General features: G+C 40.9%; 1 protein-coding gene across 2 annotated transcripts in view; it reads right to left on the reverse strand.

Moving 5' to 3' along the window:
* Nucleotides 1-3,859: 3,859 nt before the first annotated feature.
* Nucleotides 3,860-14,162, reverse strand: part of Oxsr1 (oxidative stress responsive 1) — a 100,981-nt gene continuing 90,678 nt past the window's right edge. For both annotated transcript variants that reach the window (XM_005348081.3, XM_026779236.1), the window contains 6 exons: nt 11,345-11,491; nt 10,213-10,277; nt 8,764-8,816; nt 7,063-7,131; nt 6,099-6,163; nt 3,860-5,737 (listed from right to left, as the gene is read on the reverse strand). In XM_005348081.3, coding sequence (XP_005348138.1) covers nt 5,663-5,737; nt 6,099-6,163; nt 7,063-7,131; nt 8,764-8,816; nt 10,213-10,277; nt 11,345-11,491 — 474 coding nt within the window. In that variant the 3' untranslated portion in view covers nt 3,860-5,662. The remainder of the gene's footprint in view (nt 5,738-6,098; nt 6,164-7,062; nt 7,132-8,763; nt 8,817-10,212; nt 10,278-11,344; nt 11,492-14,162) is intronic.

The following is a 14,162-nucleotide window of genomic DNA, read 5'->3' on the forward strand; positions in this document are numbered from 1 at the left end:
TTCTCCCCCTCCCCCCACTCCTCTCCCCCTCCCTCTCCAGTCCAATGGGCAGTCAGGGTTCCCTGCCCTGTGGACTCAGTAAGAAACACAACTGATTAAAAGCAGTCTATCGGCCATTTACATAAAATGGTCTTCTGCCCTTCCAATCTCTCACAAGTAAAAATATCAAATTATGCCTATAAGTATAATTTCTTTTCTATTAGCCTACCAAAATAAAGAAAATCTAGGACAACGCATCCTGCTGGCAAGTCCACATTCATGCAAGTAAGTGGGTTCAATACAGTGAGAAGAAGAAAAAAATCACTTCCTCACAGTAGAACCGCAGTTAAAAATTGTGCAGCCAGCCAGGCAGTGGTGGCGCTCAGGAGGCAGAGGCAGAGGATCTCTGTGAGTTCAAGGTCAGACTGGTCTACAAAGAGAGTTCCAGGACAGCCAGGGATGCTACACAGAGAAATACAGTCTCAAATAAATAAACACATGCATACATAAAAATTTAAATTAAAAAGAAGTGGGGGAGCTGACAGTGACAGGGAATGGCCATTTTGAAAACACTGAAGTAACATCCGTTAGGCAAGAGTCAACCAGGAATGCCAGACAAAGTATAAAAGTATTTATAAAGTCACAAGCTTTATACCCCCACAAAATATTAACTATAAAAAGAAAAGCAGTAACTTTATAGTGGAGAACCATAACAGAACTTCTGAAGCAAAGGATCAGTCAACATAATCAGCAGAGACGTGCTTACATTATGTTCCCCAGGGCTTCACAGTAAGAAGAGCTTGATATCAGCTCTAGGTTTTCTTTGCCCAAAAGTGTACAACCGAGACTTCATCCTGAGAAGATACAGAAAAGCTCAAGTTGAGAGACATTGTGCAAAGTAGCTACCCATTACTTTGGTATAAGTGTTAAAGCCAAAGGAAACAAAGATCAAGTTGTACCAGGCCAGAGATCAAGGAAATGTGATAGCTGAAGACAATACGGGATTGTGGACTGAGTCCAGAAAGGCACAATACTGGAGGGAAAGAAGTTTCCTCTCGGTCATAGATTAGTCAACTGCATACTATCAAGGCTAATTCCTGGCTTTGATAATGTGTATAATTATGTGAGATATTTCCATTTAGAGAAGCCACAGGCAGATACAAGCAAACTTTCAGTACTGTTTATTTGCAAATATATCTGTAATTCTGAGCTTACTTCAAAATAATACCTGAATAGCCACGTCTCTAGAACACACAGAAAGCTAGCTGGCATATAAGATGTTCAACAGCACATTCATTAGGAACTGAAAATTAAGGTAAGGACTACTGTATACCTAACAGAATAGCCACATTCATGCCAAGAGGGTAGAGCAACAGGAATGTAAAAACAGGCCAGTTATTTTGAACAACAGTTGAGCAATTTCAAAATTAAACATACTCTTAAGACCCAGCAATTATGCTCATTGGCCTTTTGTCAAATGGGCTGAAAGCTCACATCCACACAGAACCCTGAGCAAAGATGATTTCAGCAGGTTGTTCTTAACTGTCCAAACTTGGAAGCACAAATGATGTCCTTCAGTAAGTGGTAGACACTAAATTAAGCGTAAAAAAAATTAATTATAAAAGACTTGAAAGAACTTTAGATGATATAACTAAAGCAAAAGAAGTCGATCTGAACACACTACGCACTGTGTGATGCTAACTATACAAAGACCAATGGGTCATGCGGGGATGCAAATCAGTAGAAGACTGTAAAGCATACATGAAGTGCTAGGTTCAACCCCTTCATTAGTAGCAGGAAAGGAACAAAAAACAATCCACCACCAACAAAAACATTTGTTCCCAAGGGTCAGTGGGGAAAGAGATGAACAGGCTAGGCAGAACGTTTAGGGCCAGAAGTCTATTCTATATAAAGTTGGTTCTATCACTATACATTTGTCAAAACCACAGACCACACAACACCAAGAATAAATCTTATTGTAAATTATGGGTTAAGGGTGATAACGCACATATGTAGTTTATTAACTGTATCAAAAGCATTATGCCAATGTGGAATGTAAGAGGCAGAGAAAGGCTGTTCAGGTGTGTAGGAAACACACTCTACTCAATTTTGCTGTGAAACTCTAACCACCCTAAAACCGAAAAATTGAAGACTACTTTAAAACCCAGCATGGGACAGATGACCTGACCCAAAGGACAAAGCAGAACTAAATGTCCAAGCTGGGACACTCGCATCTGTTAGGTCAGGTAAGCAGTTCACCTTAGCCTGGTCCTGACATAAGCCCTTGCACGAACATGGTTGTATTTGAGAACCTGGCCCATACTCCATGTACAACACTCACAGTTCACTTCTTTACGTTGCTGATCTCTTAAGTAAGCCTTCCTCAGCATCAAGCTCCACAGCTGTCTCACAGAAATGCCCGGAACTACAGCAGTCCTGTCACAGATTTCGGCGACCTCCATGGGGAAGGATAAGGAGACATTGAGGGGCCTGGAACCTTACACAAAGCCACACCATTTCAGTAGCTAAGCACCATAGGAACAAGCTCTGCACAGCTATACACATTCTGAAAGGAACCCCAATGGCTAGAATCTAGTGTCCTTTCCCTGTCTAAAATCAAAGATTCAGGAAAAAAAAATCAAGACATAAAAGAGATGGTTAAAAACCCATCATGTCCAGTTCCTTGGGCACTCTTCATTCTTTCCATTTGGGGAATATGTTTCCCCAACTTCAGCACAACAGTTTTAAGCTGCTCTACTTTTTAAAAAAAAATTGTATGTTAGTATGCTCACCTTACTGTTTATATGCATCCTGGCTCCACGCCACTCCCATAAAAATGAAAAGCAGTGATTTCATGCCCTTGATCCCCAGAGCTCATTGCCAGTAACCATTTAAAAAAAAAAAGCATTCACACATCAGTAAGGACAATTTATTCTTTTATCTTTATTGATTAAAAATCAAGGAAACATGCAGTAAAATACAAAGTCAAGAGAAGAGGGGGAGGTAATATTTTACACCTTCCATCATGTAGCATATGTCATAAGGAGGAACTTACATTTACTGGTACATCATTATTCTATCCTCCAAATTATTTAACAGTCTCAACTGGCTCTAAGATTTGGTTCGCAAAAAGAAAAAAAAAAGCAAAGAACAACAACAACAAAAAAAAAAAAACCCGATTCCTTTAATCATTTAGAAAGACCATACATTTCACAAACAGCATTGGCACATACTATCTTGTGCTATAGTTAGTCCCTGCTCCAGGGACAAGGGTATCTTGAGGACCTAGTGACAGAGGTCCCCTGAAGCACTGCTCCTGGGAAGGAGAGAGACGGCTCCCCAGTTCCACGCTGTCCCACCTCGGCAGTTTCCATTGACTGGTATCTCACATCACTGTAAGCCAGCAGAGGGATTCACCACACATCATGCAGAAGTAACACTGTCCTGGGTCTTGGTGCCTACTTCCTAATTTCCAGAAAAGCCAAGAATGAACTGAACGAGAAAGCCCAGGCCACTTTTACTGTTATGCCTGCCTCCCACAACAGGGCAACGGTGAAGATGGTCTGGAGAGCGTCAACAGGAGAGGGCAGTTGCTTACTTCCAGTCTGGCACTGGATGGCCTCCAAGTCAAAAGCTACACAGAGTGAAGTTACACCTTCCTTCTTGAGCTCTGAAGTGAATTAAGACAGGTTGCTGAAACCAAAACAGATTCTACAGAAAGTCATTAGTCTTGTGCCAAAGATGACATTGTCTGTTTCCTATACCTAAACCCCATCTCCCTGTCCCTGCTTCCTCATAAACCTACCTCTATTAAGGACTGGGGGGGAGGGAGAGAGGGAGAGAGTGGGAGGAGAGGGAGAGAAGGAGGGAGAGAGGAGAGGGGGGGAGGGGGAGAGAGAGGGAGAAAAAGGGGGGGGGAAGGAGGGACAGAGGGAGAGAGAACAGGATTTTTCCAGCTAGCTGGTCATTCTTTGTTCCTACCTCCTGAATCAGCAGGTTCCTCCTTTTACCAATCACTCTGCTGGGACCTTGGACTCTGGCATCTCATCTGTTTTCCTAACTTCCTTCTCAAACCCATCTTCTCTTCCTCTCCAACATCCCTTTCCCAACATGCCTTTGCATTCATTAACAAGTGAAAAAGGTCCATGACTGAAACACAAGGCGACATGAGTCAGACGTGGGGAAAGCTTTCAGCTGTGCTCCAAGGGAAAAACTCAGTAAGAGCTGCTTGCATGAGCGATGCTATGGTCTGACCCTCGGAACTAAGTGGGGCTGGGTGGGAACACATTAGGTACCTAATCTTGTTGATCAGAACAATGGCAGGTGCAAGGAATTCCACAAAAGGCAACTAACTACTCCCTTTCTAGGGCTCAAGGCCCATCTTCGCGTGTCTCTTTAAGGCCAGGCTGACTATCCCATTCTTATACAAAATTTGGTTAACTTGGTAGGCTTATTAGCAATTAGACAAATGCTATTAAACAGTAGGAAAAAAGGAAAAAACTAACCCCATTGATTATTCACATATTGCATTGTTTTTTTTAAAACTAAAGAATAATTTACATAATTTCTGTAGAAAATCAAATTAACACTGTGTACTCATAAAACCTAAAGGTCACGGCACGTGTGGTTTCAGGTTCCATCTTGGGAATGAAGACCCCCTCCAAGGAGTCAGTGCAGGAGAGGAGCAGAGGCAGGCCTCTAACCTAGGCTGAGTCTTCTTTATTGCTGTGAAAATCTCAGCTGTGTACACCCATTTCCTCATGACACAGAGGCCAAGCAAATATGTCTTCACAGGAGGATCAAGGATCAGTTTTTCTTCAGTTTAATTTTTTAAAAATTGAAAACACTTTCCCAATGCTATGACTTATGAGTTCCTTTTCTTGTTCAAAAACTGCCTCTGGCAAGATAAGAGTTATAAGTCATTGCTTGATGTTTTCTGCAAAAACAATCCACAGTTCCACTTTGAAGGAGCAGATGGCTGAAGTCTGACTGCTGTCAGATGTTTTGCACCAGCTGAAGTTAAGGCTAGCAACCCTTTCTGGAGGGAGCAATGAAGGGGGTGCCTGAGAACAGCTTCAGCAAAACACGCAGAGAGACACCATGAACACAACAGACAAGAGTTTAGGCTGCCTCCATCTGAGGCTGTGCTTTTTCCTAACAAAGGTTGCTAGAATTCTCATCAGGTACAAAGAAAAAACACTAATTAAATTCTCTGGGCTCCAGCTGGAACAATCAACTTTTAATTGCTACTTCAGTGTTAAAGAGATATCCCAAGATGCTCAAATCCCGGCAGGTGTGGGAGAACAGGCAAGATGAGGATGCCCAATGCAGCTCTACTATCCACTTGGGCCATCGCTGTAGTAAGGCAAGAATGAACTGAGAGATTTCCATCCTGGGCCCTGAGGCACGCTGGCTGCTTCTCAGATGGAGGAAGAGAGGGGACATGAGCATCGTATCTACTAACGGAACTCTCTGAGGAGATGCTGGCCACTGGTAATCCAACTTTTCTTAAGGGAAAAGGGGGTGGGGGGAGGATGGCAAGAAGAACATAAATAAAAAACCCTAAAGCTCCAAGCCAGGAAGTTTGTTGCTGGGTTCTTTGGCAGTTGTAGGTCCAGGCCAACAGAAGCAACAGATATGCATGTGTGGCACCTCCTTAGGCTGACTCTTCCAGGACTGTAGTTTAGCTGATGCTGAGCTGGGCAAATCCTATTAGTTTGCCATCATCAGGAATATCTGAACCTTCAACACCGGATGCCTGAGAATCAAACAAAACGACAAGGTATGGCAATTTATAAATAAAATTTCAGGTAGCAATAAAAATTGATAAGAATTGCAGAAAGGAAGATAGTAGGTAAAAGGTCTCTGGGACATAAATAGAGAACTACTTTCTTCAAGAAATGATAGGGGCTGTTGGGACAATTAGAGTCAAACAGCTTTATAATTTTTCTGGGAGAAGTTAAGAGGTCTGGGTTGTAGGCTTCTGAGAGGGAGAAAGTGAGGCCACTGAAATTCAGGCAGGGGTCTTGGAAAGAGTAAAAGAGAGATCAGCATTTTCTAAGTCCTGGCATTCAGGGACTAGAAGGGCTAGTCTGCAGAGGGGTAAGGGGGATGAGTACCAGTTTGAAAGTGACAGATCGATTTGACTGAGGTTCTTCCACAATTTTCTGCAAATTAGCTGCCACTGTAATCATACAAACAAAGAAAATGAATGAGCAACTACATAAATACATTTTAAATAATATTTTAAAATCTTAAAATGGTGGTTAAGAATCTTCGATGTGCAATCAAAATGGAAGAAAAGGCCAGTCATTATCCAAATCAAAGCTATTATTGAACTCCAGACTGAATAAATTCTGAATCATTGTTGAATTAACTGTCTTTAACATGTATTAGCTACCCTTTTTCAGACAGTTTATTAAAAGGTATGCCTTATGTTAACAGACCAGAAAGTCTATGACTAGGAATCAACCAAGTATAGCCTGCGACCTATTTTTGTTCTATCTATAAATCAGAATAATTTTCAAATGACAGACTGCAAAACCCAACTGGGAGACGTACAGCTTTCTGTCACTCTAGCACTGTGTTCCATGTCTGCTCAGGTTACAGAGCAAGACCCTGTACCCTGGACAATGAAAAACCACACAGCTATACAAGGTTCACAAAGCCTAAACTACCCATTAGTTAGTGTTTCATAGCAAAATGCTGGCAGCCCGACTATCTTAGCAACTATGGCCTGTCTTCACTTTGTATTTCTAGGATTCAATCTCTATCCTCCTCACTTCTGTGTCCTACAAAGATTAGTTATGCCAATATATTAGAAATGAAGAACCATTAACTTACAAACTTGTGAGTTTCCTGTCATTTCTACAAGTGTTCCAGAGACATCTGCTGCTCTCGGAGGTCTGACGTAGGACAGGTTTTTGCTTTTTTGCTCTGGTATGGAACTGTTCTTGATACTGTAATTTTAGTGAAGCCAAGACTATCTCAAGAAGCATCAGAGCTGCTCAATGGAAGCTGGGTTTCTAGGTACCATGTATACAAGATGACATGAGGGCTAAGGGCAGAAAGTAATATGCTTACCTATTACTAAGTCCCTTCCATCGACGAGGCCAGCAGAAATGAGCTCCTGAGAGACACCCTCTGCTGTATCTGCAAGGACAAGGAACACGTGCTTTACTTCTCATGTACACATCACTGTAACTTTCTTTTCCTTGAGACAGGCTTTCTCTGTACCTTTGACTCTGTCCTGGAACTAGCTCTTGTAGACCAGGCTGGCCTCAAACTCACAGAGATCCTCCTGCCTCTACCTTCCAAGTGCTAGGATTAAAGGCGTGCGCCACCAGTGCCCAGCGTCACTGTAACTCTCACGGGTCAGCACTAGCTACTAAATCTGCAGAATAAAAAAGGCAGGTGGGGGCTGTCCTTGACTCTCAAGTGAGAATTTACATAGGTTTGGCTAGGAAGCAGAATCCATATGAACTACACTACATGGCAAGTATCAACTCAAGAAAGAGATGAATTTCTAAACTGTATAATGTAGAGCTCACACCCATATCAGAAAAGCACCTACAGTGATGACCAAACATCCTATGCTGAATATAACTCTGGACTTGAGCTTCAGAGTTTTCAGACATAAAATTCAGTGCCAGCAATATGGAAATTTATTCTCAAAACTTAAGAAAATACTTTAGAATCTTTTCTGATAATCATAAAAGTTTATTAAAATTATTATCAGTATTCTGGCCATTTGTTTTCTTACCTACTCATGCAAGGCAATACAATATAAGTGATAGGTATAACCAGAAACCAAGTAGATAAAAGCAAAGTATCTCAATGTAATTTCATCTTTAGGCTGGGCATGCTGGCGTGAACCTTTAATCACATCGCCCTGGAGGCAGAGGGAGGCAGATCTCTATGAATTCAAGGATACACTACACAATGAGGCCCTGTCTTAAATAAGCAAACAAACCAAACAAATTCATCTTTAACTGATGAGATATTAAAATCTCGCTGAGGAACAAGAGAACCAATGCAGAATCAGTGTGCACAAATTTATACCATGACTAACAATTAAAATTCCTAGAACTATCCCTATAACGTTAACATACACCCTCTATGTATTTGCACTCATTCTCCTTAAAGGAGGAACATTAACTGTGGAATCTAGCAACAGACATTTGCTGTCTGCTCCTCAACTCAGAAGCCTGAGTTAACAAGTCAAGAAAACAGAAGGCATGTTGCAGAGTGGAGTTCATTTAGAAACATTATTGTGACAAGGTTCAGTTTCTGCATGGGGAAAGAGAGCCTGGAGCATGTCTCTTGTTCACTATCAGAGAGAAGAAGCATGAACAATGATAAGAAGAAGGACTCTGGACTCTCAAAGAAATTAAACTAAATGAACCTCAACGCCTCTTTCTAGCGATGAACAAGTTATTCTGCCTTCTTTTAACCCTGGAGTTCATCCTCTGTTAAATGGGAATCATTTTTCCTTAGGTGGCCGTCTTAAGAACTGAATAAAATAATGTTAAGGCCATGCATGACCAACAGTGATATTAACTAGTGGGTTTACTTTCATTACTATACATCTTATTACAGTCAGTTTCCACGTGAAAGAACTAGTAAACCCATGGAGTTTTTCTTCATGCATATTTCCCAAAACCTAAACCAGAAAAATTTACCATCATTTAAAAGCAAATATAAATGACAAAAACTTTAGACCTAACTAGGTAGCAAATTATTAGTCATTGTAGTTCTTGACCATTTTTATTTAATAATACTCACCTCTCCCAGGAGTGAATTCAAATCGAATATCATTTAGTTCTTTTTTGGAATTTCTATGAAAGAAAACAGAATAAAGAAAATAAGAATTTCTGGATTTATGCAGAATTTATTATAGTCTGCCAATATATGTGTGTGTGTGTGTATACATGTATGCGTATATATGTATGTACTGTGAGAGCCAAAGTTACATTTTAAGTTTTAATTAATATGCCTAAGAGATCCATGAAACAAAAATGCCTCTGATCTGTAGGCCTTTTCCCAAGGACCAATAGTTCCTGAAATGCTGGAGGTATGTGGACAGAAACTATGTCAGGATATACCCTTGCCCCTGATTGGATATAAGTGAGAGGGTATGAAGGCAGGAAGTATGTTAGAATGTATGCTTGCATGTGATTGGAACTCACCTCATGGGAAATGCAGTGAATTATGGGTTTTGTCTTTTTAAGCCCCTGCAAAATGTGACTTGGGGCCATTTTCTGGGAAATCAGAGATGGACCGGGCCAGAGAGTCCCTCAACCTGGTCAGTATTTAATTAAAGCTTGTTTCAAATTTGACTCTAAATGCAGTAGCGGTCTTATTCTCAACCAGTGGGATTAATGGGATTTATATGCAAGCATGTATATGTATGGATATATATATATAGTATGTATTTATTTATGAATGTATATGTATATACAGAAAGATTATTCTGTTCCCACAGATCATACACTTTGTCCTGATTAGCTCTGAGCTAACAGCAGTATCCTCAAATTACCTTCTATACCTTTGAGTTTATTACCCGCCTACTGATGAATAGAAGAATCTCTTATCTGAGGATACTCATGCCCATTCCGGCCCTTATTCCCCAATAAGATAATGCTATGGTCTGAATTAGACCCATAAAGATATTGTGTTGGAACATTAATCCCTAATGCAGTATTGAGAGGCTATAGGCTAATTTAAGGATAGATAGTTAGGTTTTGTTTGTTTGGTTTGGTTTTTTTCAAGACAGGGTTTCTTTGTATAGCTTTGGAATCTTTCCAGAACTCCCACTCTGTAGACCAGGTTGGTCCCGAACTCACAGAGATCTGCCTGCCTCTGCCTCCTGAGTGCTGGGATTAAAGGCGTGCGCATTTGCTCAGCTCAGAGATAGTTTTTAAATAGGACCTGAGATGGTCAGGATTTGAACAGGCAGAGAGGGCAGGGGAAGGAATTGGGGCCATCCTGGAAGCAGTTAATATGACTCAGAAACTCATGCGACTGGTGAAACACAGATGTTAACATTCAATGTGCTGAGAACCGAAACTATCCAGGCTCCCTAGAAATCCTAGTTAAGGTAGAGAAATCAACACAATGTCTAACGGTATACATGACACATTTCTGTTGGAAGCACAATCCTATGCAGTTACTCTTAGTCCCAACTATTACTGCATCTACAGAGTACTCAGAAAGCAGCAAGTGCCTACTGACCTTAATCTCAGCACAAGACTGATAGGGACCTTGGTCTCCTGGGAGCGGTCTCCTGAAGACTGAGCCTGAAATGCATTGACAAAATAAAGTCACTGACAGGAACATTAGCAAAGGGTCATCTATGACAGACACTAACTTTCTCTCTAGCCCAAATCCTTCTAGTCCCTAAGACATCCCCTGCTGTGGGAGGGCATCAACTCCAAAGGAGTAATAAAAGGCAACTGTCAGCCATGTCAAACACAATCAGAAAGTTATTCCCAAGGAAAAGCCTAAACTAGCTTCCCCCCAAGACTCAATTTAACCCAAGTCCCAGGGGTTTTGTGAATAAAGAAAATCTTTCTGAAAACCTTATACTACCCTTTGCTTGCTGGAGGACATACACTCTATCTGAGCACCCGTATTTTCCCCACATGACAGACAAAGGAAGGGCAGTTCTCAGAGCAGTGGTCTCCAGAGACTGCCCATGAAATGTGATATACTCAAGCACAAAAGGGAACATCAGAACTCCCATGTCTTTTCTCACCTAGCATGGGGGGGGGGCAATTCTAATAATTAATAAAGGAACTGACACTGAAACTCCTACTTCAGCCAAGTGGCAATAAGACTCCATGATACAGAGTATCAGAAGTTTCCAGAGAGGAACCATAGTTACATAGCATACAGGGATTCCCAGTGAAGCCGTTATCACCCAAACACTTCTGCTACACTGCAATTTAAGAACAACTCTGTGTACTTAATTAAATTTTTACCAATTTTAACAAAATCAACTCACAAAATAGACAAATACCTTAAATAGAATAATTCTGAAAACACAGAGTCTGAAAAAGAAGTATTAATGAGTGTAAGTGAACAAAAAGGAAAGATGGCTAACTCTCAAAGATCATCAATGAAGAACGGACAATATTAGCCAAATTTTTATACTTTGTATGTTTTCGTGATTAACTTATTTTGCTGCTTAAAAACCTGTGTAATTCTTATAGAATTCTTCTATCTGTACCTGTAAAACTATTAAGACAGAATTCTCCCTTGTTCTAAACCAAAATAACAACCTCAGAGTTCACAGGCAGCACTGATTCTTTTTTTTTTCATCTGCCCACAAAGTGGCAGACCATGAACATACACCCCAGTATACCTGTGCTGTTTTTGCTGGCTCTGCTGGGGGCAGGAGAGAGACTTGATCAGGCTGTGTAGGCATCTGGCTAGCTGGCTGAGGTAGATGAGCAGAAATCTGTTCTGGAACTTGGAGTAAAGTACCCATGGGATCAGCTGCTGAGAAGAGCTGTGGCAAATACAGGCAGGACTGTTAAGTAGCAGAAAGTGGTCTACAACATCTGGTTGGGCTCACAGACCCACACCACACAGAGTCCTGTCTTCACACTGACTTATTACCATGCTCTGCACCTTGTACTACATACAAGTCAGTATTGCTAAGCATTCTAAAATCTTTTTGGTTTGGGGTTTTTAGAAGAGGGGGTTTTATTGCTTTATTAAACAGGCTGGTCTGGAATTTGCTAAGGTCAAGGCTTCCCAACGCTGGAATTATAGATGTGTGCCATCACACCTGGTTAGCAATGGTCTGAAATATAACAGTAAAGCCTTTAGAAGATGAACCCTGTGGGAAGGGAGTGGGCTGTCTTAACGACAGTCTAGACTCTCTAGCTACGCCATCTCTTCTACACGGTTCCACGTCATGCAACCTGTTATGTCATGGTTCAGTCTGAGCCTCACAAGAGGCCAAGCAGAGGCAGCCACCACAACTATAAAATTGTGATCCTAGAGAAGAAAAGAAAAAATGAGAGAAAAGACAACATCTTCCAGAAACGGTGCTGGGAAAGCTGGATGCCCATGTGCAGAAGAATGAAATGTGACCTTTATCTATCTCCCTGCACAAAAATTAGATGCAAGTGGATCAAAGACCTCGATTAAAAACCTGAAACATGGTTGGGCAGTGGTGGCGCACGCCTTTAATCCCAGCACTCATAAGGCAGAGGCAGGTGGATCTCAGTGAGTTTGAGGCCAGCCTGGTTTACAAGAGCTAGTTCTAGGACAGGCTCCAAAGCTACAGAGAAACCCTGTCTTGAAAAACAAAAAACAAAAAAACAAAAAAAAAACAAAAAAAAAAAAACCCTGAAACACTAAAATTTCAAGAAGAAAATACAGGCCATACGCTATAAGAACTTTATGAACAAGACTCCATTTGCCCAGGAAGCAAAGCCAACAGCTGACAACTAAGAACTGTAACTTTTGTACAGCTGAGGACACAATCAACCATGTGAAGAAGTCCACAGAATGGGACTCTTTGACAGCTATATAATTGACAGAGGATTAATAACCACAATATACAACTCAAAAGACAAAGAATCAAGGAAACAAACGACCCAATTAAAAAAGTAGTCTAAGGATCTAAATTGAGAATTTTCAACAGAAGAAATAAAAATGGCCTAAAAACACCTCAAAATGTGTTCACCATCCTAAGCAATTAGAGAAACACAAATTAAAACACCCCAGCCAGAATGGCTTAGATCAACAAAACAACTGATAGGAAACAATGACAAGGTCATGGAAAATGGTTGGTAGGAAACTAAAAGTAAATAAATCATGATTCAGCCATGCCACTCCTGAGATATGCCCGAAGGACTTGATAACCTACCCTACAGACACACAGAATGAAATGTGATCTGTATCTATCTCCCTGCACAAAAATTAGATGCAAGTGGATCAAAGACCTCGATTAAAAACCTGAAACCCGGCTGGGTGGTGGTGGCACATGTCTTTAATCCCAGCACTCATGAGGCAGAGGCAGTGTTCATGGCTGCTCTATTCACAATAGCCAGGAAATGAAAACAACTTACAAGCACTGCAACAGATGAAAGGACGTTAAAAATATGGATCATATACACCACAGGGAACTTATTCAGTTGTAAAGAAAATGAAATCATGAACTTCGGAGGTAAAAGGAGAGACCTAAAAAAGATTATACTGAGGAAAGCCAGACCCAGAAAAACAAATGCTTCATGTTCTCTCATCTGAGGATCCTAGCTCCAAATCCTCAGATAAGTATACAACACTGAATAACCACAGAAGCAAAGAGAGGACCACAGATGTGGGCAGGGGAGAGGAACAGCAGAAAACAGGTGCCAGGAGGTAGGAAAGGTACTAGCAGGGAGGAGTTCCCACTGAGAAAGGAAAAGGAAGAGTAATAAAGAAGAAGGAAGGACAAAAGAGAAAAAACACCAGGGCTGTTTGACAAGGCCTCAAGGAATATTACTTTATATTTACCTAATATTATATACGACACATATCAAAGGAAGGAGGCCAAGGCAATACAGGCTACACAATGAGATCTTGTCTGAGGGGCAGAGGAGGATAGGAAGCTTTGTAACTAACAGATTTGCTTCAATCTGTATGCTTCAAATATTTAATACATTTTAAGTAGGTAATCTGGAGGGAAAACAGATCTTGACTATCAAGTAAGCTAAACATTTTAAATTAGCAACTGGGAAAAATATAAATGTAGCAGACAATTTTAGTACTGAAAGAAAAGTCAACAGACAATGATAGAGGCCTACTTTTGACAGAAAATAATTGATAAATAGGTAGGCAAACAGACAGACAAGCAGGCAGACAGACATATACACACACATTCTCTCTCTCTCTCTCTCTCTCTCTCTCTCTCTCTCTCTCTAACATTGCATGTAAGTAAAATCAAGGAAATGGGCTGGAGAGATGACTCAGTGTTTGATAAGAAGGCTTGGTCCTCTTACAGAGGACCACAGTTCTCAGTACCCACATCAGACAGGTAACACCTGCCTGTAATGTCAGTCCAAGGAATCTGATGCCATTACCTGCCTTCGGTGAGCACCCACACATATGTGCCCCTACACACACAAAGATGATAGATAGATAGATAGATAGATAGATAGATAGATAGATAGATAGATAGATAGATA

Source organism: Microtus ochrogaster, chromosome 5 (genome assembly GCF_000317375.1).
Source record: "Microtus ochrogaster isolate Prairie Vole_2 chromosome 5, MicOch1.0, whole genome shotgun sequence".
NCBI classification, from domain to species: Eukaryota; Metazoa; Chordata; class Mammalia; order Rodentia; family Cricetidae; genus Microtus; species Microtus ochrogaster.